Source organism: Sebastes umbrosus, chromosome 13 (genome assembly GCF_015220745.1).
Source record: "Sebastes umbrosus isolate fSebUmb1 chromosome 13, fSebUmb1.pri, whole genome shotgun sequence".
Classification (NCBI taxonomy): Eukaryota; Metazoa; Chordata; class Actinopteri; order Perciformes; family Sebastidae; genus Sebastes; species Sebastes umbrosus.
This window is the reverse complement of record NC_051281.1, coordinates 13,574,396-13,594,205: the sequence shown is the minus strand read 5'-3', so window position 1 is coordinate 13,594,205 and position 19,810 is coordinate 13,574,396. Positions and strand designations below refer to the sequence as shown.

The 19,810-nt window shown below is 40.5% G+C and overlaps 1 protein-coding gene across 2 annotated transcripts in view; it reads left to right on the top strand.

Moving 5' to 3' along the window:
• igf2bp2a (insulin-like growth factor 2 mRNA binding protein 2a) overlaps positions 1–19,810 on the top strand; it is a 59,056-nt gene that overhangs the window by 26,066 nt on the left and 13,180 nt on the right. For both annotated transcript variants that reach the window (XM_037790354.1, XM_037790356.1), the window contains 5 exons: positions 11,389–11,437; positions 12,862–12,913; positions 15,905–15,968; positions 17,706–17,996; positions 18,432–18,566. In XM_037790354.1, coding sequence (XP_037646282.1) covers positions 11,389–11,437; positions 12,862–12,913; positions 15,905–15,968; positions 17,706–17,996; positions 18,432–18,566 — 591 coding nt within the window. The remainder of the gene's footprint in view (positions 1–11,388; positions 11,438–12,861; positions 12,914–15,904; positions 15,969–17,705; positions 17,997–18,431; positions 18,567–19,810) is intronic.

The window sequence follows — 19,810 nt, the reverse complement described above, 5'->3', positions numbered from 1 at the left end:
GATGAACCAAGGACTGCCTATTTTTTGTCTGGGGGGGTATCTCTTCAATTTAAGCAGAAATAAGCAATTTTCCTACAAAGTGTCTCTGAAGGTTTTCCCTCACCCTCAAAAACAACCAACATGACGTGATGTGTCAGCTCGTTGTCATTCACAGGGCGTCAAATACTGACACTCGGTGTGTGATACCACCGCACAAGGCACCCTTTAGTGCCTGTATGAGACGCACCGGGCTTTCCATTAACTGCAATGTAAACCCATCTGCGGCAACTCAGAGAAAATGCGCCGGGAGTGTGGTGACGTAGTTTAAAGAGCTAAAAGACACACTAAGTATGGCTCCAACAAACACAAGGCTTTTCATCCAGGAGACCACTGTTTGCCTCCTACGTGATACGTTTCACTTTCACTTTACAATCAGCTGTTCATTCATGTCTTGAGGTCACAACGTTCAGTTTCATTTTCACGTCGCTTTAAGCCCAACCATGTAATTCTTTCTCCTAAACCTAATTTAATCTGGGCATACACTGTACGATTTTAGAAATGTTGTGTAATTCCTACTCCTACTGTAACGAGTACATCGTTTGTGATGTAAAGTCACGATTTATGTGCTCAAACTGTACGGTCCGATCGTCAGCTACGACCTGATCTACCTGTAAAATAGAAAAAAAACATCTCCGCAGGGGCCGGTGTGCCGTTCTGGGCGTTGACTGTTGTCAATAAAGATTTGTTTGAAAGCTCCGAGGCAGGTAAAGTTTGATCGCTATCAGAGGTTTGTATGAGTCACAATGCTAACAAGGCAGAAACGAGCTGCCTTGATCATCTGAGCCACCCTGTCTACTGAAACGTCTATAAAAAGAGGCGCCGGCGTATATGGACTCGCATGTGGCTAGGAAGACGTGGACAGTATGGCTTGTCCATTTTGAGAGAGAGAGAATTGTAGGTGAGCTACTGTAGCTATGTTTTACTATATCTATTGTACATTGTTATCTTGATAGCTACGCTCCGATTACTGTACTGTACTGCCTCAAACGGGCCAAAATCGTGCAGGTATTTCCAGCTTAAGTGGTTTTGTTACCTAAACCTAAAGCGACGCCTAGGGGTGTGACAAAGCAGCAGTATGTGATGAGTTGGGATGAAAACGTGTTGGATTTGATTTGTTGTAGTGATTTGGGATTGTTGGCTAATTCAGTTAGATAAAGCTGCTATAGTCAATATTAATCACATGTATGTGAAAGATGCCACTTGTAGTGACGAACTCTCAGAGAATTATCACCAGACGGTTCCCCAGAGCTACAGAGCGTTAAGCATCTTTCAGTTCATTGATTTGATTTTACAGCACATAACTTAAGGCCGCGTCGTTTCATCTGAAGCAGCAAAGGCAAAATGTTGGGTCTTAGCAGCTGTTATTGCTTTGCCAACTACTTTTTCCAAGGTCAAGAATGAACCTTCAATCTCAGTTTCAGTCTTCTATGAGAGTACATTATTTAAAACTTAATTAATAAACCATCTTTGTGGGGCGGCTGGCTCAGGTAGAAGAGCGGTCGTCTGGTAATCGGAAGGTTCCTGCTTCGATCCCTGGCTCCTCAGAGTTTTCGAAGCACCGTCTTTGAAAGAAAAGCTCAATTGAAACCCAAGTAAATGTTCATTCACTATTAATGTGTTATTGGAAATTGTTATGGCAAGTGTTTGCTTGCCTGCAGACACATTTCACATCGTACATGCAGACCTGCTCTGACTGCACTGACTAAAAAAACGATCTACGCTTCGCTTGCAATTAATCAGAAGTTTTCAAATTGAACACTGTCTCTTCTATTGGCACCAAATCGCAGAGTTCTTTCCAGGAAACTCTTGGGAAATATAGACATGTAAAATAGAACATAATAATACAATGATAAATATACCAGATATATATGCTGTATATATATATTAGGGCTGTCAATCGATTAAATTTAATTTCGATTAATAGCACATTTTTTATCTGTTTAAAATGTACCTTAAAGGGAGATTTCTCAAGTATTTAATACTCTTCTCAACATGGGAGTGGACAAATATGATTGCTTTATGCAAATATATGTATATATTTATTATTGGAAATCAATTAACAGCACAAAACAATGACAAATATTGTCCAGAAACCCTCACAGGTACTGCATTTGGCATAAAAATATGCTCAAATCATAACATGGCAAACTGAAGCCCAACAGGCAACAACAGCTGTCAGTGTGTCAGTGTGCTGACTTGACTATGACTTGCCCCAAACTGCATGTGATTATCAAAAAGTGGGCATGTCTGTAAAGGGGAGACTCGTGGGTACCCAATGAACCCATTTTCATTCACATATCTTGAGGTCAGAGGTCAAAAGACCCCTTTGAAAATGGCCATGACATTTTTTCCTCCCCAAAATTTAGCACAAGTTTGGAGCGTTATTTAACCTCCTTCGCGACAAGCTAGTATGACATGGTTGGTACCAATGGATTCGTTAGGTTTTTTAGTTTCATATGATATCAGTATCTTCACTCTAGCTTTAAAACTGAGCCCGCTACAACCTCCGAGAGATAGATTGCATTAATGCATTATAGAAATTAGTAGCGTTAAAATAAATTTGCATTAACGCGTTATCTTTGACAGCCCTAATATAAACTGTATATATATATATATATATATATATATATATATATATATACAGTATTTGGTATTGTCCATGTCTACACTAGATCAACTACATTTCTTCTGAGCACTCATGATGTATTTGAAAAATGAAAAATGAAAATGTCTTGACATCTAATACGACGTTGTGGGTTGCAGTATATACAATATACATAATACACTATGCTGATGGTAACATGTGAGCTGAGGAGCTGCTTCAGGGTTTGTTTGTCCTTCTGGAGGACAAATAGTAGCACATCTTTGCGGCTGAAGGACACTAACAACTTCTCTCATACAAATCCTGTTATCTCTGCTCCACAACAATGGGATGGGCCTTAGAGAAGCGCTTATAGAAGCGCTACACAGAAATGGCCTCAGCTCCGTCTTAATCCAGCAAAACAGGGACCGGGACACAGTGGGAGTGCCGCCGGGGTTTGAAAAGAGGAGCAGAGGGACGTCGTCCACACAGTAGTAGGGTCTCCTGAATATCGTTGACTTGTTGCTTCCTCTCTGAGGTTTCAGGGCATTTAGGCGCTTAAGAGCTTAAGGGTCAAAGCTAGAAATTGGGTTAATTCAGATTAGATGAGTCTGCGGTTGGTGTGGACCACCAGACTATTTGACCGATATAAGATGGTGCTGTTTCACTTCTAGACTGAGTGTAAATTAGACCTTTTAGCAGTGTTGCAGTGAGATGTAAAGGAATAAGAACAGCGTTTTTCAGCTTAGAGCTTTACAATAGTGATGATGTGAGAGCTCACATACTGTACATGCACATGATCACATTATACTGCACTCAGCCCTGAAACCACTACACATAAAAGAAGCAGACACATTAGTGTTGCTTAGACGGCGCGTATCACGGCTTTTGTAATATGATCATGTAATAGGTGCATAATCACATGGCTGCAGTGTGATTTACGACCGCAGAGGTTTTCATTTCCTATTTTATCTGCATGATATGGCTGCGATGAAGGCCAGATCATCTTTCATTTTGAAAGTCATCAATTATCTTGCGTGCAATATGAAGTCTTTCATCGGACTGTTTCTGGACTTCCGGTGTCTGCTGTGTCATCAAGCGTGCGTGGCTTCGAAGCGCTTTGTCAAGACAGGGAGGGGTGAAAAATAAAGAAATGAATAATGTCGTTAAGCTTTATAATATGTGCCTGGTGTGAAACAGCGGCGAGTCAGTCAGGGAGAGCGTTGACAGCTAAATGGACACAGGAGAAAGGAAAATGACAGTTAAATGGAGAAAAAAAGCCTTTATCAGCTGGTGAATCTTCCATTAGGTGTGAGGCTTCTAGTAGAGGTGACTGTGTGTGTGTGTGCTCCGGACAGCGCCGGTGGACTGAAAGGCTATTTAGGATGTCTTTTTATTCGTCCAGAGAGAGCGCCTCCCCGCTGGGAACAGGACAGCGTGTCTTGTGAGCCGATCCCTGACAGCAGCATCCGCACAGAGCAGGGAGGGGAAGGTAAACAAGGCTTTTAAAGGCCTCATTAGACTGAATTCTGGAGCGGAGAAGGAAATGTTTAATCATTCACTCTTGTGAGTTTCTGTAAAAAAAAGAAAAAAAGAAAAAGAAAATGGCTTTGCCCTCACACTCTAAAAGATATCTGAAAGAAAGTGCTCTGAATTGAGTGGCCTTGATTTTTTCGGAGCGTTTTCAGATCCAATTTCATTGAGTTTATGACAAATTCAATAGCCATTTTGTACTGTTCATACTGACTGCAGAGATTTTCAATATCACATGTGTTAGGAACACAGAAAGAAAAAATAACTTTCTTCTCCCTTACACTAAATATTTTACAGGTCATAGCCGTTATTAATCTGCATACGCCTTTTATTGCACTATTTAATTTAACAGCAATTAAGGGAATTAAACTTTCTCTATGAAATAGAAACCTTGGTAACACTTTTACAGGTCCGCTAATTTCATGATAATTAGGTGATAACGTTCTTTGGAATTACTGCCAAATTACCCCAATATTTACCTCAAAATGTATCGAAAATTACTTTATGATAAATGATATTTAATAATTATTTTCTGCAATTTCCCAATAGCTGGTAATTTATTGAATACATTTCCAGGAAAAGAATACAAAGTTAATTTACATGCTTTATTTCCATGTCTGCTGATAAATAGATAATAATTAGCAAATAACTTCTTTGAAATTTCTTAAAATAACTCCCTGAATCATGACATCAGCTACCAGGTTACATTTGTGTAGACAATAAGTCACACAAAGGTGAGATGTGTGCCTGATCATAAGTGTCTCCTATTAGTTTTGGTTTTCCACCTCCGATGAAGAGCAGCTGCTTCTCAAGCCTAAGGGCCTTATTCTAACGATTACATGCTATTTTAGCATATAATGGTTAAATAATGTTTATAATAAAGTCATTTTTGAATGATGATTTCAAACAGGTTACTTGCTAATTATCACCTAATTAACATGAAATTTGTGGACCTGTAAAATGAAGTGTTACTGAAACCTTTAAAAGTAGTGTCTAGTTAGGGATGGGAATTGATACGATTTTATCAATACTGATTCCATTATCAATTCACCCAGCTCTCATTGGGTAGAAAAAGAGTACATTCAGGTTTTTAGCGCCCCACTTTCGAGCGTTTTTTAATCTCCGCCATGGCTCCGGTCCCAAACAAACTGAAACATGATACAGTGTGCGTGTGGTGTTACGTCATAGTGCATGCGTGGCTGTCGGAAAGCATCGATAAGAGGAATCGTTAGTCACGGAGGCATGCGATGCCAAGGAATCGGACATCTAGGAACCGGTTCTCGATTCCCATCCCCATATCTAGTATCTCTAGTATCACTTTAAAGCTGCCTTCACATGAGATTTGCTCTTCACTCACAGCGCGGTATGGCGCAGAGCATTGCAGAGGCAGTAGGTAAAATATCTCCCCAAAAAGAGCACAAGGAACGCCATTCACTGTTTCTAGGCAACAACAACAGTTGCAGCTGTTCTCATTGGTTGTGCTTTTAAAGTTCAGCGGCAACCGAGGTCAAAGTTGAAATTATTTTAACTTTGAGCACAGCGCTCGGTGGCAATTTCGAGCGGTGCGGCACGTCAAGGGTAGCGCTTCCACCTAGTCGGGTGGCACTTAACATCTCTCTGCATTTAACCCTAAGCATTGTAGGAGCAGTGAGCTGCTGTGAAGCACCCGGGGAGCAACTTGGGGTTCAGTGTCTCGCTCAAGGACACTACGACATGTAGCCAGCAGGAGCCGGGGATGGAACCGTTAAAGGACGCTACCTACTGAGCTACAGCTGCCCTCGCTCTCCCCACAGGGAAACTATGGCACAGCCAGCACAGAGCGATTTTTCCGCAGATCAAGTGTAGACGGCTTAAAGTCATTCTTCACATTTGGTTACCATAATAATCTAAGCTCAAACATTCATAGTCTTTCAGAGCTTTTAACCCTTACTCTTGGTCTTCTTCAGGAAATGGTTTTCACTGCATGGCTTAACTTTAGTGAAAAGTAATTAAGTACATTTATTTAAGTACTATATTTAAGTGCTTCTAATAATTCTACACTTTTACTTAAGTAAGATAAATGCAGGGCTTTTAGTTGCACGGCATATTTTTATACTATTGCTACTTCAATTCAAATAAAAGATCTCATTACATCTTCATCTGCTGGAAGTGAAGGTCCCGTGATAACAACCTGTCATATTATGTGGTAGTTTTTAGTCTAGATTTAATAGATCATATCTCCCCAAATCTTTGACTCACAGCATTTTGTAAATGCGTCATATATTTTAGATTGTGTTATGTTTTATGTCCATAATTTGTGGTGTAATTTTTCCCAGACTGTCCTTCGCTGTTGACGTCTCATCCCACCACTTTTCTTTGCTTCCACCAAAGAGAGTTTTATTTCGAAGACAGACACACACATAGTCTTTATTCAATCATCTCCGTCCACATGCAGTACGGTGACTCATGTATGGCGGACTTCAGTCAAAAATCCTTTCTTTAGGATTTAAAAAAATATTCAAAGTCGTTGCTAATTCTATCAGCTCACAGAGGGCATTGTTCCTGCAACTAACCATTATTTTAGTAATCGATTAATCTGCTGTTAATTATTCTTTATTAATTGTGTGAATAAAACTCTAGAAAACAGTTTAAAAAAAGACCTTCACAATATCCTAGAGCCCAAAGGTTGATCAAAAGGTAAAAGAAAAGGAAACATCACAAGGGATGAAAACACTGCAGAAAACAATAGGTGGGAAAAATAAGTTTTAAAATGTATATTAGCCCTTTTGATGATCAGATGTTCATCTTTAGGAACACTGCAAACTCCTGGCGAGTGATGAATACCCTCTTTCTCACCCCTCTCTGTCCGCCCGCCCTCTCAGAGGTTAAAATTCCTCCGACCGCTCTGCATGCATGTGTGTGTATTACTATGTATGTGTATTAGTATGCACGCGTGTTAGCAGACACGGTTTCTTACCTCGTGCAGGTGGGTGCAGTAAATATTAGCTTTTCAAATGAACATGGCCACCCTCAGATATTTAAAGGCCGAAATTGAGAGGCTTTCTATTTTCTCTCTCTCTCTCTCTCTCTCTCTTGGCCGGCTGCTCCAAACCAGCAGCAGACAGCTCGGTCACATTCAACAAACATTAAGTAACCGTTGACTTCGGTCTGTATCTTCTACTGCAGCTCGTTTTGGACTTTGGGAAAAGGAGGAGCTGAGAGAGGCCGCTGGGTTCACCTTGAATGCAAACAAACAGATATTAGCAGAAGCCTGCTTCTTCACATAATACCACTGGGTTACTCCCAGATTATAAAGCAGCACACATAACCTGAGGACAGTAGCTAGACATAAACACTGCACACAGACAATAGTATATGTTGCAGGGTGGCATGTGTCGTGAGCCTCTCCCTACCCTGGAGACAGACAGTGACAGAAAGCAGTGATCTTATGGTTAGCCAGCGGCCACAGGCATGCTGAAAATGAGACCTTGAAGAACTGACGGGAGACGCTGTCACTTTTTCCGAGGGATGTCCATTCAGGGAGCTACCGCTGCATATTTCAGGATGACAGACAAGCAAGTGGCCTTTAAAACATGTACAAGCTACAGAGAAGAAGAAAAACAAGTGTTGCTGACGTAAAGATAGTGGGACAATATTGACAAAGAAAGATTATCCTCCAGGAGTTTGCCTCACCTGACAGCGAATCCGCTAACGTGCTTATTAACATTTAAGCGCACAGAGGACGGCATCACTGTGCTGCAGTTCAGCGTCATGTAGTCTAACATTACATCAAGGTAACAGTTGGCAAGTCAATTAGCAGAAACACAATAGAGAACTGGGCCCGAAGAGTCCACGGGGCTATTTAAGCAGGAGATGCTGAATGAAAGGAGCTTTTAGTTTCCATATTGGGCAAGCGTTTGGGGCTGTTTTGAGGTTTGGAATTGGCCAAACGCTTTTCAGCTATTGGCTGCATTTCGGCAGCAGGAGGTTGTTTACTACGTTCGAAAAAGGTTATGTGTTTTAGCGGTACATGCTGATTTTTATCGGTTTACCCTTGTTTGGATACGAGTTGCCAAGAGAGATCTTTCATGGAGCCTCTCGCTTTAAACCACCATCAGTGACAGAAAGCTTGCAGGCCACCGTGTGGTAAGACACGCTGGGAATTGTCGGTTTTTGTTGTCTGTTTTCTGAGCTTTTTGTGTCCGCTGAATGTTTCTGTAGTAGGAGGCACATAACAGAGGAAAAAATAGACTTAAAGAGGACTTATTGTGCTTTTTATCAGCTGCATATTTGTATTTTGGGTTTCTACTAGAACATTTACATGCTTTAATGTTAAAAAAATGCTTTATTTATCTCATAATGGATGTGCTGCAGCACCTCTTTTCACCGTCTGTCTGAAACGCTCTGTTTGAGCTCCTGCCCCCCCCTCTCCAGGTCAGCTGGCCCACTCTGTTGTGATTGGTCAACCAAACCAAACTCTTCGGACTCTGCTCCAGCTCCGCTCTAACTAGCTTTGTTTGAGGTTGTGCCAAACTAGCCTCTAGGCAGGTATTATGCAAATGTGTTATTTGGTGACATCACCACGTTACGGAAGAAAAGGCGGGACTTCAATCGAGGTGTTTCAAGCAGTTCAGGAGCAGTGTTTCTGCGGGGAGAGTAGCTCTCTTTGGCGTGTACTTTGGGCTTTGTAACTTTGCAAACATTTTGACATGCACAAAAAACTATATAACACACTAAAAGAAAAAGCACAAAAGCATAATAGGATCTCTTTAACTCATTTTTTCCTGTTTTATTTATGAAAATATTTACCTTTTAGTCACTGATATAGATGTCATTATAGTTAGTAGAATAATATTAATGTAATTTGAATGCAAACATTTTCTACTCTTCTGACTTTTTTGTGATTGCTTACCTTATAATGCAATAATAGCAGTTTATTCAGTTACTCCTCAATATTTTAACAATAGTGCTTAAAGTTCAGATGGATGAGGAGAGAAGAGAAGAGGGCTGTCCTAAATCCGTGTGACGCTGTGTTTCTCCTCTTCGTTTTTTTTTTTTTTTTTTTTCCCTTGCGCAGCACAATCAGAAAGAGTCATTCATTCATGTCCAGCTGCCGGCTCGGTCCGCTCGTCCTCTCCTCGCTGCTGACAGGAAATTCTGACCTGCGGTCTCAGACGTGTACAGAGAGAAAGATGCAAAACCTAGATGGAGAAATGTGTGTTAGTGTGTGAGCACAATGCATTCAAAGCAGAGCGAAGACGCAGGAATGAGCTGTGTGTTTGTTGAATCCTCCTGAGCTTAGATCCACCTCTTGTTATCGCTTTTTATTACCTTTCCTCCTCCACTTTATTTCTGTACCTCCACTCTTGCTCCTGTTATGCCCCTTAATTGTAGTTAAATTATTTTTTTGGGGATACGGTTGCACAGCGGTGTGGCTTTTTCTCTGCCAGCCTCTCTGCTTTTTAAATCAGCAGCTCTCATTGCGGAGCTGGACTCTCTCACGTTAATGTAGTTGTTAACAGCCTGTGGTCACCGGGCGGTTTGTGTGGCGGTGCTGTTTGAGCTGACACGCTCACTGGAGGGAGAGAGGAAGGCTGTGAGGAAGCTCTAAACGACTGGCTAGAGAGGGACGCTGTCCCATCTGTACGTCTGTCTTTCTGTCTTCTCTGACTGACATGTTTTGGTAAAGAACTAAAAGATGTAGTTAAACCAAGCTTGTTCAAATCGTCATCATCTTGACGGCTCAGGGTTTGATCACATCGTGTTGTTGATTACAAATCGAATTCACAAAGTTGACAAGCAACAGAAAAATAAGGAAAAAAATGGAAATGAATGTGAATAGAAAACAAGAGTGAAACATTTTCAAGGAATAAATGAAAATCTTGTTTATTTGCTGGTACAGGTATTTTTTTCTTTCCTTTGTTCTCTTATCTAAAAACACAATAACCACCTGTGACGTCAACTTCACTTGATTATTTTTCATGTAAAATTTGAGCGCTAGTTTTCCAAGTAAATTTTATCTTCATCACTATTTAATTCATCTGTGAATTGTATGAATTCTACGTGATTTTATTATGCATTATAATCTGCTTATAGCACTGTATAATTATAGTTATAATCACTATTACTTTATAAATAGTCATAGTGCTTTATAGGCTAACAATAATCTCAACACATTATATAGCGTTTTATAATGAGTTATATGAGGTCAAGTATCATAATACTTCATAATATCTGCTCACTCGCTGACATATTTTAGGAAATTTTTAAGGATCATAGTGTATTATAATTCCCATAGTTGTAATACATTATAATCTTTTAAAATGCATTATACACACCTACTTAGAGTGACTTATAATCACAGTATTATGTATTATAAAAGTGATTATAATGCATTATAGAAAAGATAATTACAACTATGGGAATTATTATAGACTGTGATCCTTGCAAAAAAACAAATGTCAGTGAGTGACCAACAATTCTGAAGTATTATGATACTTGACGTTATAAGTAATTATATAATGTGTCATGATTATTGTTATGAAGCATTATGAATATGTATGAGTGTGTGTAACTATAATTATAGACTGCTATAAGAACATTATAATGCATTATACGTATGTTTATAATGCATTATAGACATGGGAGTCATAGAAAGTGTTACCTTCCGTCTTTCAGGGTCCAATATCAAATAAAAACAGCTTTTTTGTTTTTTAATTGTTAAATTACGAACAGGGGCGATAAATGAAATAATAATCTCTAATCAAATTGGTTTGGATTTATCAAATAATTTTTCATCATTGCCGTTTTCGAATTACAGCCATTTTCATTCAAATCTGCTTCTTCAGCATTGTGTCACTTCCACATCTCGTAGTGAGAGTGGTAAGAATAGCACTCGTAGGGGGGGTGTTACTGAGAGCCACTACTGCTGTCTAACAAACGTCTTCACCTACACACCTACACATCCTCCTGCAGCTCTACGACAGTCCTTTGATATGTGATGTGGTCTAATGAGCTGTGGGCGTTTTACAAAGTTGTGACTGTTAGGTGAAATACAGTACAGCTCTGACTCTGCATTTCTACCCTCGTCGCCGAGACATCTCTGCTTCTTCTTCTGTTGAATATGAATATTGTGTGTATGAGTGAAGTTTGGCTTTTCTGTGCAAACACAACAGATGACTGTAACTTTCAAGTGTGTGAGTGTGTGTGGTTCAGGTCTGTTAAATCCACTCCGTCTGTGTCTCTCATCTCTGCAGGAGTCGGAAGATCCAGATCCGGAACATTCCCCCTCATCTACAGTGGGAGGTCAGTTGTTTGTCTCACTCCGTCCGTGTACGTGTGTGTGTGCGTGCGTGCGTGCGATGCCCAGTTGAAGCACCAGGTAGCACATAAACCAGTCTCCCGACCATGAGTCACCATCTTTTATACTGTATTTCTCTGCACACTTGAGTATTTGTATGCATGTGCGCTGAGATCTACGTCAGTGTTTGTTACTGTGTGCGTGACACTGTATCTCTGCCACAACATCTGTAACCTCGCTGGGGTCCAAGTTGTTTTTCTGTGTGAGTGTCTCTGTCGTCACGCCTGACGACTATCCCATTTCTCAGGGTTGCTACTATATATACAGGTTGTCAACACGCTCTGAGAAAATTCACAAAACCTCTCAGACCATTAAGAAATTTTGAAAATACCAACATTAATAAACAATCACTCTATTTATTTGACAGTTATAAAACTTTTTAACTTTTCAATGCAATCTGGCAAATAAAGGTACATATACCCCACCTAATTTACTCTATACTCTATCCAGTCAGACCTTTATGAATAGATGGACGTATAAATCTCTATATCTCAAATATAATAGAATCTTTTTGGTCTTTATTATAGATTAATATCTGGAATATAACAGAATAAAACAATACATTACTAATGTAATAAAAAAAAAACTTTTAACACCATAACGGCAACATTAATAATTTGAGTATGGTTTTGTATATTGTCCATGTATTAAAACATCTGTCAATCATTTTAGGAGTTATAGTCCCTCATAAGTTCTTATTAACTACTAGCTAGTTTCTAACTGATTTACTAAATTTGGGGCCAGTTGCATAAAAATAGACCTCTAGTCTTTGTCTTAAATATAACTTTAAGTCAGACTTGCTATAGACACTTTAATTTACCTGTTGCGTATGGGTGCACTATGGGTGAAATAAGACACTTCACAGGAAATAATATTGCGGATATAACAGCAACACCACATCAAGTATGGGAGAAAATAACGGAAAGGTAAACAGCATAAATCCAACAGTTGAAATAGTTAGCTCAAAGTAATGGATAAACATGTGGCTAACTTTCCTACGTCAAATTAAGTCAGTCTAAATATTTATGCAACAGACAGATTTAATCAGGTTATGTAACTGGTCGCAGGTTTCACCATTACAAATTAATATTTCCTCAGCTAGTAAAACTTAAGTTTGTGTAAATCACAAGCAATCAACTATGTCAACATATTATTATTTATTACAAATGTCGGTGGGATTTTGAATGAGGCTCTGAAGATCTGGTTTCACTTTGGCTCTCTACGCTTCCACTTGCTATCACTGGCCCACATAAGCACTGGGAGCACTAGACGTGTTTGTGTGTGTGTGTGTGTGTGTGTGTGTGTGTGTGTGTTTTTGCATCAGTGGCTGTAGTTGTGTCTCTAACCCACGCTCTCAATTCTCCCTCAGGTTTTGGACGGCCTCCTCGCTCAGTATGGTACTGTAGAAAACGTGGAACAAGGTACAGAACTCCTCTCCTCCTGTTTTCTGCACATCTCATCACCATCTGGCTCCAACTGTTCGATGCATATGTGTCTATTTAGCAACACACACACACACACACACACACACACACACACAGACCTCCCAGTGAGTCAAGTCTCCTGTGTGACTTGACTTCCTCGTTACCATCATCCCACACACCCATTATCTAAACATAACCCATCTTTGCATATAAATCAGTCTTTATCATCTCGTCTGTCTGCGCGCATGTGTGTCTCATAAGTTTGACCCACGGAGAGCAGCGTTTGAATTACATGCAGCCTCTATAATAAGCACTGTGTATAGCCACGGGTCCCCATTGGCCTCAGCGTATGGATTGAAGTGGGCAGACATGGCAGACGTCCAGTAGTAATGTGTCCATATGTGTGTGTTTATGCCTGTTTGCTTGTGCGTCTGTTTTGGGGAGGTGCGTCGTGGTAATGGGGGAGGACACTGTAGGCGCCTGTGGTGAGGCTTTTGCACTGTCTGATGGAGTACGTGTGTGCGTGTAAGTGTGTGTGTGTCAGCCTTAGGAACTTTTCGCTGTCTACACACATGCACGAGAAGTAGACGTGCACACACGGGGACAAACAAACAAACACACACACACACACACAATATCTCTCTGTGTGTCAAAGCAGCCACGACCAACTACCACCCACTGTACTCATGACAGGTGCTAAAAGAGAACCCAGCAGAGAAATTACTCCACTCAGAGTTTCCCAGACGTCGCCGTAAAAACAGCCCACTTCATCTGTACCGTATATCAGACACCAGCGCAGCGTTTCCTCCTCTTCCCTCTTCTTTAGTCGGGCTTCTCCGAGTTCCACAGTAGCAGTGTGTATGATCAAAGCTTCCAGAAAACTCGCTCGTGTATCTGTCCCCTGTCTTAGTTCGCTTTCTGTGTCTCTGTCCAACTTCCTGTCTGCCTGTCACTTTTTCACTGCCCGTGCGCTCTGGTTACGGGGGGGGGGGGGGGCTTTTGGAGGAGTCCCATGTTCTTGTGTGGCATGGTGAAGGCTGCCCGTGGCGGGGCAGGTCGGGCGGGGCGGGGCAGAGCTGGCTGTGAACGCCGGGGCCGGGCGCCATGCCAGGCTCGGCCCACTCACCCTCTCTAAGCCAGCTGGGCACTCTCACTGGCTTTAACCCTTCCAAACCTGCTGTCCGCAGCGCACTCGCAGGTTTGGACTGACAGAGAGACTCGATCTGATGCCTTTTTTCTTTTATTTCTGACACTTTTCTAAATAAAAAAAAGTCCACTTGCAAACATTTGTTTCACTATTCCTATGAAACTGGCAAACATGTTTATATTTTCTAAGATATCTGGAGCAGTGGATGTTTTTTAAGCGGGCTTTGGCATCAGTCCTCACAATCAAAGAGCGGTGGCTTCTTTGTTGACTCATCATTTTGACATTTTAGTGATTACACAAACAGAGATCCTTCGTTGACAAAGCAGAGATGCCGTTGTCTCTCCTGACAGAGGTCTTGCCAGAAGGCATTTCATCAATAAGACATACTGTGTTACACTTACATACAAAACAATCCCTAAAAAGCATTTAATATGATGACAGGTGATCTATGACAGGACAGTATTTAGATTTTTTTTGTTTTTGGTATTTATCCTTCAATTTAGGGCCGCAACTAACAATTACTGTCATTACCAATTATTCTGGTGATTATTTTCTAAATTAACTGATTATTTGTTTGGTCTATAAAATGTAATGAAATTGCAAATTTTGTCTGAACCAGGGTTATTATAGTAAACGAAAACTGAAACTAAAACTAAAATAAGCAGTGAACACTAATTTTAATAAACTGAAACTAAATAATAAGTAAATCCTTTAAGAAAAACTAAACTAAAACTATATTGCCTGGGTAAAAACGAATCAAAATAAAATAAAAACTAACGTGAATTAATTTCATTTTTTTTTTTTTTTTTACTATAATATATCACTACCGTAAAAAGGAGACGGCATGAATTTTTGTCAACTCTCGGGACATTGAACCACAGAAATTGCACCAACTTGATATTCCCGGAGACGGCGCTATGACACGATTGCTTCACTAAAGCAACACAAAGATTAAACATTTTGTCCATTCCTAGACATTTCTCTAACCATGTATTTTGTATGTATATAGTTGCTACATACTTCTGAGACATTATAGCTGACAAAAATAAACTAAAACTACTGTAAAACTAAGATTAAATATATAAAAACTAAAACTAAACCTTTCTAAAAAACTGAAACTAGCAAATGCACTCTGAAAACTAACTAAACTAAACTAAAATAAATCGTAAAGTCAAAACCTAAATACAATAAAAGCTAATTGAAAATTCAAAAGTATTATAACCTTACCAAACAACAGTCCAAAACCTAAAGATATGCTGTTTACTAACACAAAAAGCAGAAAATTCTCATAATTGAGAAGCTGATACTGGGAATATTTTGTCGTTTTCGGTTGAAAAATTACTTAAATTATTAATTGATTATCAAAATAGTTATAAATTAATTTTACGTCAATTAACTATTTAATGAATCAACTCATTGTGAGTTTTTTTCTGCATGTATGTACAGTGGTGTGGTCCCAGTGGGAATCAAACCCATAACTGTTGCAGTTATCTTCCCAAGGTGTGTTCCTGTTGTTGCACTTTATCACAGATTACCTGCTTTGTTTAGGCCGTCGTGTCAAACTTAAATCTGTTGTTGTGGAAGTGGCAGAGAGGCTATTGTATTTAGCAGCTCCTGTCTGTAGAGGCAGCAGCAGCGTGGTCTGGAGGGAAGCCAGACCGGTGATGGCTGTAATGGATTCACACAGAGAAGTGTCTCTTTGGGTCACCACGGGAACCTGGACGCGTGTCTGACTCACCTACAGCAACAACAAAGACCTGCTACTGTATGTGTAAATGTGGCCCCAGCCTTTGTTTACTTCTGATGTTTTTCCTTTTTTCTCTCTCTGTCTTGTTTCACAGTGAACACTGATACAGAAACAGCAGTGGTGAATGTTACGTACGCAACCAAGGAGGAAGCTAAAGAGTAAGCGGCACAAATAAATCACTCTAATTCAGCAAAGTGCAAAGAGTAAGACTTGTGATGTACTTGTTTTTTTTACCAACGTGCATGCACGGACAAGCAGCAGCAGCACAAGCAGCATTGTTCACCTACTTGTCTGTGTACTTTGTGTAGCTGGAGGATTGAAAAGTACATTCACAAGGGTCAGAGCAGGGCCAAATCATGCTCAAAACCGGAATATCCTCCTTCACATTTTACATGTAATTAAACACGGTGACACCCAGGGGAGTTACGACATAGTTAATGTTAAGATAAAGGCAGTATGTACCTTTTCCTCTCCATGTCAGCGCTCTGTACAACATTTTTCTCACCCATAAACTAGGGCTGCACAATGCATCGAATATTAATCGCGATCATGATTCCCACAATTAAATGAAGATGGTTAACTGCGATATTGACGTCTAAAATGAGGGCTCTGCTGCATATCAAATCAAGCGCTTTCTAAACTAACAGCCAGCCTTTGGCTTCAATTTGGGGAGCTGTCATACAGCTGCGTGTGCACTCAACAACTTTTTTCTGATTGTTGTGGCTGCAGTCCAGAGTAGAAGAGTAATATACTGTAGAGCAGATGGGGAAAACAAAAATGCACTGAATTCAGGTGAAGGGGAATCTTATTTTAAGTCTTATTTTGATGCAAAGATTTGCACATTAACAGGGATGTAGGAAAAATGACAGCAGTGCTTTGTTTATTTAAATGTGATCGTGCAATAAAAATATTTTGTCCCTAAAATCATGCATAATCGTGATCTCAATATTGAACAAAATAATCGTGATTATCACTTTTGCCATAATCGTGCAGCCCTACCATAAACTGAGGTTTTTGAAAATGGTGCCCAGAGGGGATGAATCTTAAAACACCAGCTTAGCGTTTTAGTGTGTAAAGGGAAAACATATGTAAGTGAGAACATCTAAATCGTGAGTATGGCTATATAAAAACACAGTATAGGTGATCACAGAGATCAGGAAGAGACTCAGTGGACCTTTTTCACTGCAGACATTTTGACTTGTCATAGTCACACAGGTGAAATTGATTACATTAACGATGGCCCAGTTCCATTGTGTGTCCCAGTGAGCCACGTCAGTGAGCCAGCATATTAAATACACCTGTGCTTTTTCTATCATGATATGTCTGCAGTGAAAAAGGTCTGTTGAGGCTTAGCAGACAAACTGGACTGTGTACATCCCACTCCTTACCTGATGTTATGCTGTGATGTGCAGTTTAGCTGTTTGACTAAAAAGAGGGTGAAGAAGAAGAAGAAGAGATTGAGCTGTTTTCCTATTGTTAAGATGTTTCAGTGTGGATGGAAATTTATTGAAAATGACCTGAAAGCACTAGTTGTTCTTGCATGTAAACAGAGGTTTACGACAGTGTGGTGTGGACATAGTCTTAGTTTGTCTTTAAAAAGTTCCACCATCGTTGTTGTCATTTGTTCAGAGTGTGCTGCTGATGTTACTCCCCTTACCATTGTGTTCATGTGCATCGTAGCATTTATGACATGCACAACCAATACTTGGAAGGAGGTAGCATCATATACACACATAGTTAAAAACAAGTATAAGAATGTTTAAATCATAATAAATTACTTTTGAAAAATATCACCAACACAGAACCTCTGCACTGAGATATTAATATTTCCTTGTATTAATAATTACAATTGATTATATTGACAATTAGACCCATTTCATTGTTCCACCCCTCAGAGCCATCGAGAAGTTAACAGGACAACAGTTCGACGACTACTCCTTCAAGGTGTCATATATTGTGGACATGGATGCTGCTCCGCCCGACCAGGCTCCCCGCACGCGGCGCGGGGGTCGGTCGTCCCGGGACCAGGGCTGTTCTCAGCCCGGGCCCTCGGGAGACTACGGCGCTCCGCGCACCAGACAACACGACTTCCCCCTGCGCATGCTCGTGCCTACTCAGTTTGTGGGAGCCATCATCGGCAAGGAGGGCCTCACCATCAAGAATGTCACCAAACAGACACAGTCCAAGTAAGTTCCTGTTTTGTTCGTGGTTCATTAACTTCTCAAACAGCTCTGCTCTAAGTTTGGCAAGTAAGGCTTGAATGAATTAGACTTTTTGGCACTGTATATCCAGGCTTGCGTTTGAATACCAATTGTCTGAGATTTGATGCAAAACAGCACACTATAAAAACTTTAAGTTGTCAAATTTTGGAAATGAGAAGCCCAAATTATTCATTGCATGTTTATTGTCACATTGAATTCTTCTTTTGTGAAAAACACCATCCAGTTCTTAAATAGTTTCTTCTCTTTTCAATACCTTAAATTATTGTCTTTGTGTTCTTCTTTCCAGTACCTTCAATTAATACACAATACAAGTAGATTTTACTTTGTTCTCTTGCCTCTGTCTCTGTCCTTCTCTACGCTGTGTTCATCTCTCTGTCTGTCTGTCTCTCCCTCTCTCAGAGTGGACATTCATCGGAAGGAAAATGCAGGCGCAGCAGAAAAGCCCATCACCATCCACTCAACTCCCGATGGCTGCTCCTCCGCCTGTCGCATGATCCTGGACATCATGCAGAAGGAGGCCAACGAGACCAAGACGTGAGTCTGCACTTCAACACACACATGCATGCATAAACGTGCACATGAACACACTCGGATGTTGCTTATGCAGAGCATGTATACACTCCCGCAGGGAGATTAGCCATAATGTCTGCAGGGCTGTAATCTTATCCTTTAACCTGCCTGCACACCTTTTAATCTCACTGTGCATTCTCTTGCTTGGACCACTAACACAGTAAATGCAGTGCACACGACACTCTCACATTGGCTAACACGTGATCGCAGCTTAGCATTTAAGAAACGAGGCCAACTTGTCTAATTGGTCTTGACACTTTTAACAAGACACTGCACCTTTTAAACTCTTTGAGCGTCTGCTGGACCTGAGCATCAACACCCAGCTCTGTCTGTTGTTGTTTGTCGAAGGGGCTGCACGGCTTTACATCATACCCGTGATGTGTGCACACAGTCGGTGTTTGAAATATAAGGGCCCGATCCTACATTCAGAAAAAGACTTACTTCCATTTAAATATGAAAAATGTTTCCACCAAGATACATTCTAGAAAACATCACGCTTAAATTAGTTTGTTAAAGGTTGATTATTTTGTCGGTTGTGGTCTCCTGTTGAACCAGAGACAACAATTTTTGAAATTGGTCCAGTATTGAGGGATAACGCTGTAACCGAACGAGCTGCGAGACGATCTGCGAGGGCAAGTGAAAACCTCTAAATATTCAGCCATGGCACTGAAAATATTTTAGATAACACTAAGCTACGCTTTCTGTACTCCAACACAACAAACTCTGCCTCGCCAGCACTCGCATTTCCACCATGGATGTATTCCACTATTCCACCACTGTCTTCCAGCAACACGTCACCTCGCCAGATTCAGAGACTTCTCCTTGAGTGAGACTCTTTCCATAATGTTAACAGACACTTATAATGACAATCAGAGCCTGTCGTGGCAATAACAAGCACTTTTAGTGGACGTAAATGAAGGTGCCAGCTTGCCCCAATAACACCATATTGCAGCCCGTGAGCAGGGACAGCGCTCTTCCTCAATACTGGACCAATTTCAGAAATTGTTATCATCATTTGTCACTTCGACACAAAAACGTGAAAATATGGGTTAGTATTTTCCAGGTTGAAAAATACCGAAGTTACCCCTTTAAGACTGGGCATGCATGTAAAACATAGGAGCATAAATACCCTTTTTACGTCTTTCTGTGATAACATCACACTTTGCTTCCTGCCAATCTCCTGACATCCAGAGGAAGTTATATCTTAA